General features: G+C 41.0%; 1 protein-coding gene across 5 annotated transcripts in view; it reads right to left on the bottom strand.

The window, feature by feature from the left end:
• Positions 1 to 17,644, bottom strand: part of LOC147013066 (guanine nucleotide exchange factor VAV2-like) — a 151,894-nt gene that overhangs the window by 38,279 nt on the left and 95,971 nt on the right. For all 5 annotated transcript variants that reach the window (XM_085854564.1, XM_085854562.1, XM_085854560.1 and 2 more), the window contains 5 exons: positions 10,859 to 10,945; positions 10,614 to 10,696; positions 5,883 to 6,015; positions 5,180 to 5,289; positions 825 to 917 (listed from right to left, as the gene is read on the bottom strand). In XM_085854564.1, the coding sequence (XP_085710690.1) occupies positions 825 to 917; positions 5,180 to 5,289; positions 5,883 to 6,015; positions 10,614 to 10,696; positions 10,859 to 10,945 (506 nt within the window). The remainder of the gene's footprint in view (positions 1 to 824; positions 918 to 5,179; positions 5,290 to 5,882; positions 6,016 to 10,613; positions 10,697 to 10,858; positions 10,946 to 17,644) is intronic.

Raw genomic sequence — 17,644 nt, forward strand, 5'->3', positions numbered from 1 at the left:
TAGTTCGAGAGAATTTAGTGATGTCTATGTTAGTAGTAGTAGTAGTAGTAGTAGTAGTAGTAGTAGTAGTAGTAGTAGTAGTAGTAGTTCGAGATAATTTAGTGATGTAGATGTTGGTAGTAGTAGTAGTAGTTCGAGAGAATTGAATGATGTCGATGTTATTAGTAGTAGTCGTAGTTCGAGAGAATTGTGATGTCGATGTTGGTAGTAGTAGTAGTAGTAGTAGTAGTAGTAGTAGTAGTAGTAGTAGTAGTAGTGGTAGTGGTAGTATTAGTAGTAGTACTTTCAAGTAACGTGTTGCAAAGTGTGAACAACGTTCGTGTAGCGTGCTTACAAAAACGTTACTCATAGGTTAGAAATAAGTTTCGGGTACGCTCAACATTACCTCCACGTGTTTCGACTTATGAGTAACTTACAAGTAACGTGTTTCAACGTGTGTCAACGAGCGCATAACGTGCCTCCAACTTATGGCCAGCGTAGCGGAACGTGTGAGTCATACGCCGGCATACGTCATCAAAATTTCAAGCATGAAAAAAATTTGAGGAAAACCCAAAAGTTCAACGTTTAAAGCCAGCGTACTACCACTAATGGCAGTGTTTATCAGCGTGGTCTCAACATATACAAAACTTACCCAAAACGTATTCGACGTGTACCAGCGTTTTACACAAATTTTTGCAAAAATCAGCATAAGCTGGCTAAAACGTCAAAGTGTGGCTGGGCCTTAACCCAAGGTTATCATGCTCGCCCAGTGGTTGCACAAATGGATTCTTATAAAAGTTATCTCTTTCTTTGATTTGAATGTGCTGGACACCAAAGTGTCTTACCGGAGCAGCAGGTGGCAGGCCTGGCACTCCGCTGGGCGCCTGAATGTGTGCATGTGAAAGTCATGGTACGAGCAAGCAGGCCGAAGGTTGGAGCTGGAAACAAGAAAATGACAGTCGAGAAGCTTTGTGCATCCTGAGGTTCAGAGAGTGTGTCAGAGCAGTTCACATGGAGTGCTACATGTACGTATTCAGAAGTGGCAACATCCCGTCCCGGATTACACATTTCCGCAAACCACTGTGTCCACATTAATTAAACAATGTTCTCTATGAATTGGCTGTAATAGGTAAAGTAATGGAATTTACTCTCATTACACAAAAGTGTTTTTTAACAAATATTACTCAATGCACTCTAAAGTCTAACTTCAGTAACTGTGCTTTAAAGTTAATTGAAACAACTAGTTTATCATAAGGAGAACTTATCTACTTGCTGTCACTTTGAAGGATGATTGGGGGTGGGGTGGGGGGAGTGTTCTTCAGCTCTCCGGTACTCTGGAAGGATTGCCTGCTGAAGTAGTTATATCTTGTTAAAACCTCACCATTAATGAGCAAATTATTTCCTGTGCATTGACTCTATTCACCTCACTTCTTTAGCACATCATAAACAACCTGATGAATTTTTAAAAAAATTTTTAAAGTATCATCTTCATCAAAATGAATGACATATTTCAATATTGTTTTAATCAATACTATAATATAAGGGAGCCGTGTGTGTGTGTGTGTGTGTGTGTGTGTGTGTGTGTGTGTGTGTGTGTGTGTGTGTGTGTGTGTGTGTGTGTGTGTGTGTGTGTGTGTGTGTGTGTGTGTGTGTGTGTGTGTGTGTGTGTGTGTGTGTGTGTCATTAGTTGTTATCTCCATATGTGGGTTAAAGAAGGTGGAACGGAGTCCTTCGGGTCTCGAAGTATCGACCTCCGTTTCAGTAAGGGATCATGATTCATGGACCAATTTGTAAAGTTTTCTAGTTCTCAAAGTTTTGTTCTGAGGTCTTTTTTGAGGATCATCACCGAGTCACAGACAGCTTCAAACTGTAGTTCGTTTGTAGTAATATTCTCAGAGATAGTTTTTCAGATATCTAAGGTTCTTCTTCATCATTCCCATTGCTCATCAACTTCTAGGATATTTTCACTTCATTTTTGAAATCTTGGTATTTGTTCATTTTCTTGATTTCTGCGTTGTTTTGGCCAAAATCGCTGAGAACTGAAACCTCAATTAGCAATGCCTTCTTTTCTTTTTTGTTCCTCAATATGATATCCAGTCACAGTGCTTTGTTTTCTATGTTCATCGTCACGCTCGATGAGATCATTAGGTCGTGTGTAAGCATTACTTCCTTGTTTTCAGTGATTGCTTTTGGCTTCTGTTTCCATGAGTTTTATGGAACTGGGATATTGAATTTTTTGCAGATGTGTCAGTGGATTTCTCCACATACCTTGTTGTGCCTTTGTGTGTACAGCTGATCTGATATGAGTTTTTTTACATCCTGAGAGGAGGATGTTACATCATTTTACATTCTGTTTCTACCTTGCATAACCTACACTTATAAAATTGACTCAGTCCTGACATTTTCTTACAGCCATTGGTGCAGTGGTCTTGGTGTTGGGCATTTATAAGGATTCATTCTCCATCCCAGTTGAGCTGTCCTCTTCTTAGCAATTCCAAAGAACCTTTTTTGTCTACTTGCAATCGTCCAACTTTTTTTTTTATGCCATCCTGCTCTTTTATCGTTTTCCCAGTTGTAGGTGTATATCTGTTGATATTTTCTTTTATATTTGTTTTGTTGGTCTACCTTGTATGACTGTGCACTTGGCACACCTATCTAAGTCAAATTCAATTTGGATGTCGTCAGAGTACCGTTTCACAAATTTGAGTTGTTCTGCCAATTTTTGGTCATTTGATGCGAAGAGTTTCAGATCATCCATGCACAGTAGATGTGCACCTTTCTTGTTTCTTTTGGATGTTATTTTATTTGATGTCAGGAGATATCCATGTCCTTGGTCATTTATGAGGTTGTGCAGTGGGTCCAGGGCCAGGCAAAAGAGGAGGGGTGAAAGGATATCTTCCTGGAAGACCCTCAACATATCTTCACCCCTGGTATTTCGATTCCCCTTCCGAGTGCTGTAATATCAATGACATTCCAAAGCTTCATTGCTTTCTCTACGAGTATGATTATTTGGGGATTGATCTTGAACAATTGCATACATTTTATCATCCATGAATGGGGGACACTGTCAAAAGCTTTTGTGTCATCTATCCATGCTGTGGACAATTTGATTCTTCTTGTATTGCAATTTTCATGTATGGCCTTGTTTAGTAGTAGGTGGTCTATTATTCCATAGCATCCTCTCTTGCATCCTTTCCGTTCTGCCTCAAGGCCTCCTTCTTGTGTTAGGTGATGGTATATCATTTCTGTGATGATTTCTGTTAAAGTTTGTACATTGTTGGTGGACATGTTATTCGTCTATACTTGTGAGGTAGTTGGGTTTCTTCAGAATTTCGGATGAGGAAGGTGTTATCTACTGTGAGCCACTCATCCAAGGTGTCCTCCCCTTGGATAAGCTTGATGAATGCTCAAGCATAGTGATTGTGTAGAGCATCTAGTTGCTTTAGCCAGCAGTTTGGAATTCCATTGGGGCTTTTAACGTTTTGCATTTTTGCAACTTTTTTTTTCTTCATTAAATATCACTGAATGCATTTTTTCTCTCCAAGTTTTAGATCCAATCCACCTCTTTGTTTTGTTCTTTTGGGTCCTCATAGATTCCTTCCCAGAAATTTTCAAGTTTATCTTTCTTGGGGGATTTGACACGTTTTGCTTTTGTTTCCCTAATTCATGGTATAATCTTTATTTTCAAACATGCAATTTTGTTTTCTGCCTTTGTTGACTTTGTCATCGTTTTTTTTTTTTCTTTCTTGCTATCACTTATATTTTGAGTTTGCTTTCAGCAGCCATTACCTCTTGGTCTTTATTTCAAATTTTGTATTTGGTATTTATTTTTTGGATTTTCCTCAATAGCTTTGAGCTGTGATTTCCCCTTGTAGATTGTTGTATTTGTCCCGTTTCCTTTCTCAGTTGCTCCCTTTGTGTCTCCGTTTCCATGGTCGTGCCTGATATCTGTCTCCATGGGCTGGTTTGCTCTTATTGCGATGTTTCTTGCTACTTTTTCTTGTAGGAGCAGTGCCGGTGCAAAGCTCACGTTATTGGGTTCCTTTAATGAGATTATTTTCATCGCAATCTCTCGAGTGCTTTGTTGGTTCCCCCAACCAGCATTTTTGTTACTTGGTTGTTTTTTTATTTTGTTTAGTTGTGGTCTTTCCCAGAATGGTGTCAATCTCATTTCCACTATTTTGTTTGCCACCTCTTCTTCCAGTCTTCGCTGTTCCTTATCATCATCATCATCCTCCTCTCCTTCACCTCTCTGTTATCCTTCGGTCCATGATTGAAAGTCGGGTCTGTCCCCCCTATACCCATTAGGGTGGTTCTGTGTCTCCTCACCCTCTGTCTCACCTCGCCTTCACCGCTGGGTCTCCAATGATGCTCTGCATTCCAAACCATTGCTTTGTTGCACAGCAAGCCCCTCTCTGCATCATGTGAACCACTTTTCCACCATCTTAGCGAGCGCTAACTGTCCACTAACTGCGTCTCAAACTACTGTCCACACCCTGGCGAGTGCTCGGCTCACATCCTCCTCATATCTTCTTCAGCTTGTTTTCTGCCCTTCACTGTTATCTCTTTTATTGTATTTTTTATTGGAATTTGTGCTGTTGACGCAACTTTTCGAATTTTTGAGATGGCACCGTCTCTGCTCTGGTAGCCAATCTGGTCTTCTTCAGCTGGTCCATGAACCTAGCTCCCCTGCCAGCCATCCCCCACTGTTCATGTCTTGAATAGACTTTACAGTGGTAATTGGCCTCCTTCTCCTCCATGCTCCAATGTGTGTGTGTGTGTGTGTGTGTGTGTGTGTGTGTGTGTGTGTGTGTGTGTGTGTGTGTGTGTGTGTGTGTGTGTGTGTGTGTGTGTGTGTGTGTGTGTGTGTGTGTCACCATTTTTGTCAGAAATGGCTGAACAGATCTTCCTCAAACTTTCAGAGGTTCATTAGTGAATACCAGGAAGTATTTAAGCAATTTTTGAAAAATTGGAGAAAAAAAAAGTTGGATTTTTTGTGGATTTTATTTATTTATTTAAATCGCTCTATCTTGGGTGTAGGGAAGTGTGTCAGGACCCCATTCCTTAGTGGGTGTAAGGAAGTGTTTTAGGCCCACACGAAAAAAAAAGACTGGGCAACACTGGGTACCCCTGCTAGTATTATATAAACTATTAGTTTCTGCTTCAAAATATTTTAATGCTTCAAAACATGTTTACTCACAGTGCCATTTCAAAATTCTTCACCCACTTCTTCTTCAGCTCCTCTGTCTTGCACAAGAACTGGAAACCTTCACCAGCACTCAGAGGTGTCAGGTAGAAACTGTGTGTCCACTACAGGTGAAACAAGCACAAAGCAATAAAACGTTTAAACAATTACTGTGAACTAAAACAAACAGGTCGTGCAAATCTTTGTTCTTCTTTTCTATGTTTTCCCTCTGCATCCTTCCCATCTCCCCAATCATTCTGTGTGGCAGTATGCTTCTATAGTTAGTGCATGATCGGTTGTATTGTTCTAGTGAAAGTAGTAGCCCAACCGCCCCACAGTGCCACATTGCTTTGAGGACTTACCGTGCGTGCCTAGAGCCGTGCATGCCGTGATCAGACACAGAGGCAAAGTCGACAGCGTGTGCAAAACAAGTAAAACAGACAGAAAAAAATACCTCACATACAGGTAATATTATGAAAGTTTAACATTATACTCGCCTGTGACAGTCACAGGAGGACATCATCCCACAATTGGACGAGTCACAAGAATACACCTCCACTACTAGCCCAAATTCATGACAGAACCTTATCACCACCATACAAGTGGTTACACAAAAATGAAATCAAACAAATCTCATTCCAGCCCATAAAAATGCTCTCAAAGTACATTGGTTACTCAGCAATCAGCGGTCTTGGGAACTCAACCAGAAAAAGGTTACCTTGCGTGAGTCACGGTTGCTTGTTGGGTCGTCGGTGATCTTGTAGTTGTAAAGGTCCAGGACCTGCTTCAGTTCAAAATTGTCTCCTTTTTTCTTGCACATAAGCACTGCCTTGTCAAAGAGGAATATGAACCTAGAATGACAGAGAAAGCGATCTTCACTTGCACCACCCTCCGATTTTATTTTATTCATTATTTATTTACTTGCACAAAAAAAAGACCATGAAAATGGTATTGATAGCAAAAAAAGAAAGCACTTCGTGATTCGGAATAAAGACACATGTTGTTTAATTGTCTCTTGCTGGTCTTGATCCAATTTCACAACAACCTAGTCGATTAAATATGCTTTTCAGTAGTTTTGTGGGCTGACAGGATGGCCGACAGGTACGCACCCCTGGCCTCTAAGCTGTCGAGCCTGGGTCCTAATTCCGAACCAGTTATAAACTGTCATCCTGGAGTTTCACAGGCAGGGTCGGGTCAGGTCAGGTCAGGTATGGGAACATGAAGCAGCGCGTCACTGCGTCCAACTGGCAGGGTGGTTTATCAGTATGTGTGCCATCCCTCGGATGGATGTTAAATGAGAGTCCCATCTGCCAGCATTTGTTGGTGGACACAAAAGATCCCACAGTGTCTTTCACGAAGAGTAGGTAAGCTATCACCGGCAGCTTGAACAAATTACAAATTCCTGCCCTAACCAGCAACGGGCATTACATCAGCAGCACAGCCGCGCTTTCAGCCAATGATGCTACACCGCAGCCTTGTGCTGTATATAAACAAAGAAGTAGTAGTTTTTTTAATGTTTAAACAAGTACAAGTTTAACAATAAGAAAGCTAATGGCATAATTATTTAAAATATGAAATAAATCAAGGTTGCATATGTTACTTAACAAATATAAATGGATTAAACCAATATAAACTCCATCTATGGAATGCAAGCACAATGGATTTGTATTGTAGCGAGAAACGAATCCAGGAAAGTACCGATACAGCCAAGTGGCCTAGCATATACAAATGACTTGAATAACCTCTGTCATGGATGAGAGTAAAGGATTTTTTTTTGCTGCTGCTACTGCTGTTGCTGCCAACTGCATGCACCATCATTGGGGCAAAAATAGGCCACTTTCCTGATTTTCAATGTGTGTAGAAGAACACAAAATAAAGGTTAAGGTTTGAAGATAAAGGTCTGACATTTCAGCCACAAATAGGGTCTCATTTAAGACTGTGTGATATGTGTGTGCTCGGTCCAAATTGAGGTCACGGGACGTACATTATCATGGCACACTGACTGGAGTTGGCTGGTATACCAAGGCAGTCACAGAGATAGGTGGGTGGAATGAGGTGGTAGGCAAGACCTTGTCAACCAAGAAAATGAGCAGAGGTAAGATCTTCGATGCAAACTTGAGAAGTACCTTGTTCATGGAGAATGATTTTTGAAGTAAATGAAAACTCCCCCTTCAAGCATACAACAACGAGAAATTTATAATCCTCTGATTACATGTAATATGAACATAATGGAGCAGGGACCAAAAACAAGCAGAGAGTGAGAAAGTGGTGACTTTTTTATATGCAGAGTCGAGGCTCATGGAGGAGCTAAAACACAGAATAAACCAAGATGTAGCAGAACGAAAAGGACACCAGAAAGAGTGGGAGAGGAGGACACCATCTGCAGGGTAAAATGATAAAATAGGAGAACTGGGGAAGAAAGGACAAGAATGAGAGCATGGGGAGGAGGACACAGGAGGGTAAACAAGATGGATATAGTCGCAAACTTTCAAACAATGAAGTGGAAGAGAAAACTGAGGAAGAAGCAGAAATGTAACAAAAAATAAAGAGAGAAAAACAAAAAGAATTAAATAAAAATAAAATAAATATGATGGTGAGGGAGCAGGGGAAAGACATGGAAACCCAGAAAGATGTGGGCTTGGAGAGGGTTAATGCGGGTAGAGAAGATCGTGGTTGTGGAACAGATGTCTTGAAGCCCTGGAGTGAGGAATGACATTGATCAGCCAAAGTTAGTTCCAGAGGTAGGAAAAGAGAGGAACGAATGAGTGGAGGTGAGCGATGAGCATCGGTTTTGGGAGTTTCCCCAGAAGTGGATTACTGGCTGACCACGTCACCCCTTCAGAAACGGGATGGATGGGGTGGAAAGAGCATGGAAAGGGCAGAGGGTGAAAAATCAGAAAGGAGGCAGTGGAAGACAAAGAGACCATCAACCTGTCTGCAATGTGAAATAACAGGTCCAGAGATTAATCTTCATCACAGTAGATACTCGTGATATTGAAGGTCTTCCTTTCTACGGCATTAAGGTGAGCAATGTGTGAGGCATTACAGTACAATCACGGGCACCAGCCCTAAGGAGAAAGTAGTACTCCATCAAGCTGCAGATGAAGGCTTTGTAAATCGATAAACATCAACACGTGTCAAGGAAAGACTTTGCATGATGAGGAATGCCCAGTCCGTGGATGGCTTTGGAGAGCACCTTCGATATGTGGTTTGTCCAATAAAGATCATGGCTGATGGTGGGGCCTTAAAGTTTGAGTGACTAAACGTCTTTAAGAGGATTGTTGAGGAAGTATATGGGAGGGTTGGTCAGACAGTCTTTTCAGGGAGACAGAGTGAGAAGGTGAGACCTTTCAAGATGAACAACATACAAACAAAAGTGGTGAAAGCAGGAAGAGGAAGACAACTGCATGAGAAGACAGACTGATGACATGATTTGGAAAGCTAAGGCCAGCTGTTTTCTCACCGGTCAATGATTACCCTCGCCGAAGGAGACGGTGTTGCATTTGGGTCCGTTTGTTTGTTTATCCGTTTGTCTGCACAGAACTTCAGTGTTTTTCTTCACAATCACTTGTTGTATTGAGATGAATTTTTCACCATAGGAGCGACTACTCATGTAGAATGTTTTCATGATACGTATGACATCATAGGTATGTCACGTGGTATGGCAGCCATGTTGGAAAAAACAAAAAACTTTGGACCTCTGTATCTGTGAAACCGCACCAAGGAAAAATTTTTAACTTGGCACATAGCAAGTACTCCTCATGGGGAATAAGTGTCATTTTTTTAATGATGTCATAACTGCATATATATGTAGAATGCTACATCTGATCAGTATGAACATTTTTGAGGGTCATCTCGGGATAAAATGGTCCATAGAAAAAAAGTTGATGACGTCATCAGTCATGTGCTTCGGTTGCCATATTGTTTAAGAAAAAAAAAACCTTCAAAAATCTTCTTCTCTGAAGTGGCTGAACCGATTGAGGCGAAACTTTACATGTATGACCGCGTATCCATGAGGAACAAAAGGGTCACACATATGATGTCATCGGTCACATGCTTTGGCAGCCATATTGGATTTACCCTAAAACCTATAAAAAAAAATCTTCTCTCTACTGGCTGGACAGATCAAGGGTAAACTTCACATAAATGTTCCCCAAGCTTTGGGTGTACAACTTTGTGAAGGAATAATTGATTTCACATGCTTTGGAAGCCATATTGGATTGAAGAAAATATTAAATAACGTTTTCTCTGGAACTGCTTAATCAATCGACGTGAAACTTCAAAATTGCGATTGAGTAGTGATGGGGAATACATGTTTTAAATTTCAACTTCATTGGATGCATGGCATGGCATGCAGAATGATTTGATTTTTTTTTGTCTGGGTTCTTTTTTTTTCTTTTTTTTAAATTCGGCTCACGAGGCTGTGCCTGGATGGGTTTGAGGGTAGAGGTGTAGCAGCTGAAATGTGAATACTATCCAGGTTCCACCTGATGACTTCATTTTTGATTTTTGCTTGTTTGGGTTGCTTCTGATTACACCAATGCCTATTTGGTCTTCCATTTGATTTTAATTTAATTTATTTTAATCCCATTCTAAATTCAATTGAATAATAATCAGAAAAACGTCATGGGTCAGGATCAGGTATCCAATGAAAATGGGGTTGCATCAAAGCGGGACATCTTGGTACCAGGTCATCACTGCCGGCAGTTATAAATTGGCAATTCTAATGATGTCTCTTATTAATTATATAACACACCAGTACAAAGACACCACACAAAACACAACACACAAAACTACACAAACACCAAACAAAACAAGTCCTGGTGAGGGTCTGCAATCTCTGATTGCTATTTTCCTTGTTTCAATTGTGTATGGAATGCGACCAAATGGAATGAGGAATGAAAGCAATTGACGAGCCTCCGTGGCATAATCGTTGGAGCATCCACTCTGACTTTGTCAAGTCGGTGGGTCGATTCCAATTCTGGCCGAGTCATAGCAAAGACTTTTACAATGGTACACGATGCTTCTTTGCTCGATGCTCATCATTTAAAGGTTAAAATATAGATAAACACCATGGGTTGAAATCCATGAGGAGGAGAAAATTTCTCCTTCATTGCCACAATGTCTTAAGAGGTAAAATCGACTGCACCGGTGGCATTTTTAGTACCTTGGAACGCACCACCCGGAAGGTTATGTCACTTCGCCCAAGCTGAGCCACTGTGTTTGTCTCAAGTCAAATCTGATGTTGTCCCATGTATTTGTCTCCATGTATAAACAGTTTGGCTGTGTGATTTGTGTTGAAGCTCCTCTGCAAGTCTTATAGACCACATAAAAAAACAATGTGATCTTTCGCAAAATAAAATCAACAAAAACATCCAAGATGAACATAAAAATGTCAAAACTGGTTCTTCCCTTAGTCAGTAAATATCCATGTCCAAACACGACTTACCTATCCTGCCTTGCACGGCCGACTTGAACAACCTTGATATCCCCATCCATTTTTGGTCTCCCAAACTCCTGAAGGAATGGTACCTTACAAAAGCAGAAAGGAAAATTATTTTCTCACAAGACAAAGATTTTTAAAATATTTTTGGTTTGCAAAATTGGTTGAAGGGGATTGAGAAGTTCTGAAGATGTGCTTGAGGTTGATGCTTGCCTTTAATGAGGGATAAGCATATACAAGGTGAAACTCACCATGCCATCGAAACTCTTCTCAATCTCTGCGATCTGCTTCAGGGTCTCATTATCTCGTTTAACCTCGTTCACATAAAAAGCTAAGTCCTGCCAGAGACAAACAGAAGCATCGCACATTGTTTATTTTACAAGTAAGGCAAAGTTACACAATGTTTTATTTCCATAAAGTACTGGAGAGCTAAAGCAAGTAAGCAGCTTAAGATCAAACTAATAACTAATGAATAAACTTAGAAATAAACCAATCCTCCCATCCCACCCCGCCCCTCCCATCCTCCACACCCCACTCCAATCACACCTCCTTCCAAATTTCCAGTTTTCCCTCCTGAGAGGTCCCTTCTGTATCCATCTTGTCCACTCCATGCATTCTCTCCTGCCCCCATTCCTCCCCGAACCGATTGTTTTTCTGCCTTCCCCTAACTTAGCCTTTGGCTCTGCTACTGGTGTTCTCTCGTGTGTTCTCTCTCTCTCTCTCTCTCTCTCTCTCTCTCTCTCTCTCTCTCTCTCTCTCTCTCTCTCTCTGTCTCTGTCTCTCTCTCTCTCTCTCTCTCTCTCTCTCTCTCTCTCTCTCTCTCTCTCTCTCTCTCTCTCTCTCTCTCTCTCTCTCTCTCTCTCTCTCTCTCTCTCTCTCTCTCTCTCTCTCTCTCTCTCTCTCTCTCTCTCTCTCTCTATCTCTCTCTCTCTATCTCTATCTCTATCTCTCTCTCTCTCTCTATCTCTATCTCTATCTCTCTCTCTATCTCTATCTCTATCTCTATCTCTATCTCTATCTCTATCTCTATCTCTATCTCTCTCTCTCTCTCTCTCTCTATCTCTATCTCTATCTCTATCTCTATCTCTATCTCTATCTCTATCTCTATCTCTATCTCTCTCTCTCTCTCTCTCTCTCTCTCTCTCTCTCTCTCTCTCTCTCTCTCTCTCTCTCTCTCTCTCTCTCTCTCTCTCTCTCTCTCTCTCTCTCTCTCTCTCTCTCTCTCTCTCTCTCTCTCTCTCTCTCTCTCTCTCTGCTGTTCCATTAGTCCTGTTGTGTCCTGATCCATTCAGTGTACTAGTACTAGCTCTTACACGAGCCTCAATTATTTAAACAAAACTAGGGCACTCTTCGATGTTGTGATGTCTCCAGGTATGCGTCCACCCACATTATTACATCATTATATGCATACTTGTACCAAGTTTAATTTATCCCTGAACCCAAATTCAAAATATTAAATAATTCTGGCAGCCAGACAATGTGACCTATTAATTATTCGTGAACACACTGGTATCCCCAAGGCTTGGGGAACATGTGGGTGAGGTTTCCCATCGATCTGTCAAGCCATTCTGGAGAAGATTTTAAAATGTTTATTCTTCCAAAAAAATCACCGCAGCCAAACCAAGTGACCTATGATGTCATTGGTGGAGGTCTTTTTGTTCCTCATGGATAAGTGATCATACCTGTAAAGTTTCACTTCAATCTGTTCAACCATTTCGGAGAAGAACATTTTTGAAGGTTTTTATGTTAAAAACAATATGGTTGCCGAAGCACGTGACAGATGACGTCATCAATTTTCTCCCCCTTACATTTTAGTCCTAGATAAACCTCAAAAATGTTCATGCTGATCGGATAAAGCGTTTGACGTATGCAATTATGACGTCATTACTAGCGGTTCACATAACTGGTACGCAGGTACCCATGTGCGGTAAAAAAAAAAAACCTAAATGCCTATTTCAGAGATGCTCAGAAAGCTTAAAAGCATACTACTACCACAACAGAGGCTTTTGATGGAAGTTTTTCTCTGCTAGTACAGAAAAGATTCTTCCGTGATCATTCTGATATACTGTGATTTAAAAATTTAAGTGTACAAAATTAAATTTATAAATTATAACAATATAATTTATAACCCATATTGTATGTTTATAACTTTTAAGATAAAAAAAAATAGATCTAAGGAGAACATGAGAGCGAAGAGGAAGAAGAGGTTCAAGAGCATCCAGAACGAAAAATAAAAATAAATAAAAAAAGAGTGGTTTTGTGAGTCTCCCTGGAGTGAACGTTCTAATAGAGTACTTACAGAGGAGTAAGATGCATACTAAACTGAGAGGCGCTTGGGAAAGCAGACGAGCGCACTCAAAGTTCACAAAAAAAATTCCCCTGAGTACCCAACAACCATTTCTGCTGGTACTCATTGGAGAACTTGATTTTTAAAAATTGTGTGAACCCTGGTCATAACGAAGCCACTTATGACATCATCAATAAATCACACTTATTTCCCATGGGGAGGACTTCACATGTGCCAGGTTTCAATTTTTTCCATGAAGTGGTTTCAGAGATACAGAGGTCCAAAGTCTTTCCTTTTGTTTTTCCAACATCCAACTGCCACACGATGTGACCCATGTCATGATTATCATGAAAACATTCTACATGAGTATGGTATGTATGGTGAAAAATTTGTATCAATCGCATAAGCGATTGCAGAGAAAAGAGAGAAAATTAGCATGAACGGACGTATGTACGCACGGACGGACGGACAACCTGAAAACACAATGCCTCTGGCAACTTCGTCGGCGGAGGCATAAAAAAAACAGTGCAGAGTGAAGAATAAATATTTTCAACAACCTTGCACTCATCAGTTGATTACTCAATACTGATACACTCAGCTAAATACTCCAAAAACGATTTGTCATCATGCCCAAATTTTGAATTAAAAAACATAGTTCTTGAGATGCCTACGTTAGGTTGTCCACAAAACATTTACTGTGAGCACAATACGTGTGTGTGTGTGTGTGTGTGTGTGTGTGTGTCGATTGTTATCTCCATAATTTGAGTTTCAGAAGGTGGAACAGAGCCCTCACAGTACTCGAAGTATCCACCTTCGTTTCAGTGAAGGATGGTGATTCATGGACTAAGTTGTGAAGTTGTGTTGTTCTCAGAGATTTGTTCTGAGGGCTCTTTTCAGGAGGCTGAGCCAGCCAGCCTCCAACTGTATTTAATTTGTGGTAATGTTCCCAGGGATGGTTTGTAGGATATTTTTGATGTTCATTATCATTCCCGTTGCTCCAATTATCACTGGCACAATTCCAGTGCTCTTCAGCTTCCATGATCTTTTCACTTCATTCTTGAGATCTTGATATTTGGTCATTTTCTTTCTTTCCGCATTATTTGGAGAAAAATAACTGGGTAATGAAACCGCAATTCACAATGACTTACTTTCCTTTTTGCAATTGAGTACTATGTCTGGTTGCAGTGCTTTGTTTTCTATGTTTACACTGGAAGGGATCATCAGGTCGTACGTGAGCATTTTATCCTTGTTTTCATTGATTGTTTTTGGTTCATGTTTCCATGCCTTTTGTGGAACTGGGATATTGAAATTTCTGCAGATGTGTTGGTGGATTTCTCTACATACCTTGTTGTGCCTTTGTGTGTACAGCTGTTCTGATGTGAGTTTTTTTTTTACTTCCCGCTAAGAGGTGACTCATGCTTTCTCTTTGTACCTTACATAACCTACACTTGTCTGATTGGCCATTTCTGCCATTTGTGTAGTGTCCTTGGTTTTGGGCATTTACAATGATCCGTTCTCCGTCCCAATTGTGTTGAACTCTTCTGAGCCATTCCAGTGCTCATTTGTCAATCCCCAATCTGTCCAACTCTTTTATATATTGCCCTGCTCTTTTGTCTGTTTCCCAGTTGTCACTAGATATCTGTTGATATTTTGTCTTGTATTTTTCTTTTGTCTTTTTTTCAATCGTTGGGACTGTATTTGTTGCTGTTTCGGTTTGGTACATGACATCTTCTATTCGCACCTGTTTTTGGAAGTTTTTGGCAAGGTGATCAAAATAAAAACCAATGACTGCACCGTAGTCCCAAGAAGGAATCCAGACATAACAATACAGACAAACACACACACACACACACACACACACACACACACACACACACACACACACACACACACACACACACACACACACACACACACCACAACACATCCACACATATATAAACACATACACTACATGTCAAAAAGTATGCATACACCCCTTCTAATCAGTGAATTCCACTATTTCAGCCACAGCCATTGCTGAAAGGTGTATAAAATCAAGCACACAACCAGGCAATCTCAATTGATAAACATAAACAGTAGAATGGGCCATACTGAAGAGCTCATTGACTTTCAACATGGCACCTTTACATGATGCCACCTTTCCAACATGTCAGTTCATCAAATTTCTGCCCTTCTCGAGCTGCACTGGTCAACTGTAAGTGCTGTTATTGTGAAATGGAAACGTCTAGGAGCAACAACAGCTCAGCCATGCAGTGGTCGGCATCAGCTCACACAAGCTCACAGAACGGGACTGCCAAGCGCTGAAGCGCGTAGCATGGAAAAATCATCTGTCGTTGGTTGCAACACTCACTATTGAGTTCTAAAATGACTCTGGAAGCAATGTCAACACAAGCACTGTTCATCGAGAGATTCATGAAATTGGTTTCCATGGCCGAACAGCCTCTCACAAGCCTAAGATCACCCTTCACAATGCCAAGCGTTAGCTGGAGTGGTGCAAAGCTCACCACCATTGGACTCTGGAGCAGTAGAAACGCATTCTCCGGAGGGATGAATCACGATTCACCATCTGGCAGTCCAACGGATGAATCTGGGTTTGTCGGATGCCAGGAGAACGCTACCTGCTCGAATGCATAGTGCCAACTGTAAAATTTGGTGGAGGAGGAATAATGGTTTGGGGCTGTTTTTCATGGTTCGGGCTAGGCCCCTTTGTTCCAGTGAAGGGAAATCTTAACGCCACAGCGTACAATGGCATTCTAGACAGTTCTGTTTTTCCAACTTTGTGGCAACAGTTCTGGGAAGGCCCTTTCCTGTTTCAGTGTGACAATGCCCCCGTGCACAAAGCGAGGTCCATACAGAAATGATTTGTCGAGATTGGTGTGGAAGAGCTTGACTGGCCTGCACAGAGCCCCGACCTCAACCCCATCGAACACCTTTGGGATGAATTGGAACGCCGACTGCGAGCCAGACAAAATCACCCAACATCAGTGCCCGACCTCACTAATGCTCTTTGTGGCTGAATGGAAGCAAATCTCCACAGCAATGTTCCAGCATCTCGTGGAAAGCCTTCCAAGAAGAGTGGAGGCTGTTATTGCAGCAAAGGGGGGACCAACTCCATATTAATGCCCATGATTTTGGAATGAGATATTGGACGAGCGGGTGTCCACATACTTTTTGGCCATGTCGTGTATGTTTGTCACACACAAACACAGATATATTGTACTGGTGAGTACTATAAAAAGCTTTATTTTTTTTTCAAATTTATTTTAAGATATAACGTTAACTTAAAAGCAATTGACTGATTTCCCAACTGCCAACATCATCAGCTGGGCACCGTTTTTCATTGATGTTTCGATCCTTTCGGCCTAGAACCTCTCCAAACGGCAGATCCACCACCCCAGGCGCAGGTCCACATTAGTAGATTACTCAACATCAAAGGACCCCAAACCTCAAAGTTGTGATCAGTCAGTCAGTCAACACAGATACCTTTTCTGGCTTGTTGTGTTCAAGCTTGTGCACAAGTTGTATTTGGTAGTCTATTGAACTTTTCATGTACCATGCTAATCCTACAGTCATCGTTCTGGGCACTTTATTGGGTTCCCTTAGGCCGCCACCTCCTTCTTTCCTCGGTAGGTACATTCTAAGGATGCATTGATTTTTTTTTTTAAGAACATTTTGTGGCTTGTGTGGAGTTCTCTTGTTCTGATATCTAGTTTTCTGATTTCCACTTGTGGCCAGTTTACTATTCTGTAGCTGTATTGGAACACTGGTACTGCTCGTTGTTTTATGGCTTTGGTTTTGTTCCTTGGGGAGAGGTATGTTTTCAGGATAATTCTCGTTCTATGCAGGTGTACTTCGGTCATTGTTTTGCACATTATTAAAACATATTTGGTGGCCTTCTTCTTATCACTTACCGAGGCAAAATTCCATTTGGATGTCCTCAGAGTACTGTCCCACTAATTTCAGTTTTCCTGTGCAAAGAGTTTTAATTCATCCATGTAAAGTAGATACGTCACGTTTCTTGGTTCTTTGGATATTATTTTATTGATTGTTGGGGAATAACTGTGTCCTTGTTCATTGAGGTTACTGAGTGCATCTAGAGCAAGGCAAAATGGAGGGGGGAAAGGCTGTTTCTTTGGAAGATCCTGTGCTGTATTTTCACTCCTGGTGTTTCAATCTTTCCTATTTCTGAGTGCTCCAGTATTAGTGTGGTATTTCATAGATCCATTGCTTTCTCAACCAGCTTGATACATTTGGAGATTGATATTGTACATTTGCATGCACTTTATCATCCATGAGTGTGGGACACTATCAAATGCTTGTGTGTGTGTGTGTGTGTGTGCGTGCGTGCGTGCGTGTGTGCGTGTGTGCGTGTGTGCGTGTGTGCGTGTGTGCGTGTGTGCGTGTGTGCGTGTGTGCGTGTGTGTGTGTGTGTGTGTGTGTATAAATAAATAATTTGAGGCAGTAGATATGTCTGCAGCGGTATGAGGTGACGTGTATAAAAACAAATTCACTATTCTAAGTTGTGTGTTTGTCGTGGAGATGGTAAAGTATAGATAAATAAATAAAGGTTCCCAAAAGCATATACAATTCTGTGCTGAAGCAGAGTTAAAAGGTCACTCATATTCAGGATTCACAGAATAACGAGAACATTTATTGTCACCATACTAAAGAAACAAAACGAATCAATCCATCAGTGACTGTTCTAAATATCACAGCAAAAAATATTGCTGCAGGGGCAACCTTTTTA

This window comes from Eptatretus burgeri, chromosome 14, assembly GCF_056783735.1.
Source record: "Eptatretus burgeri isolate ZD-2024b chromosome 14, Ebu_testis_v1, whole genome shotgun sequence".
In the NCBI taxonomy this organism is placed as follows: Eukaryota; Metazoa; Chordata; class Myxini; order Myxiniformes; family Myxinidae; genus Eptatretus; species Eptatretus burgeri.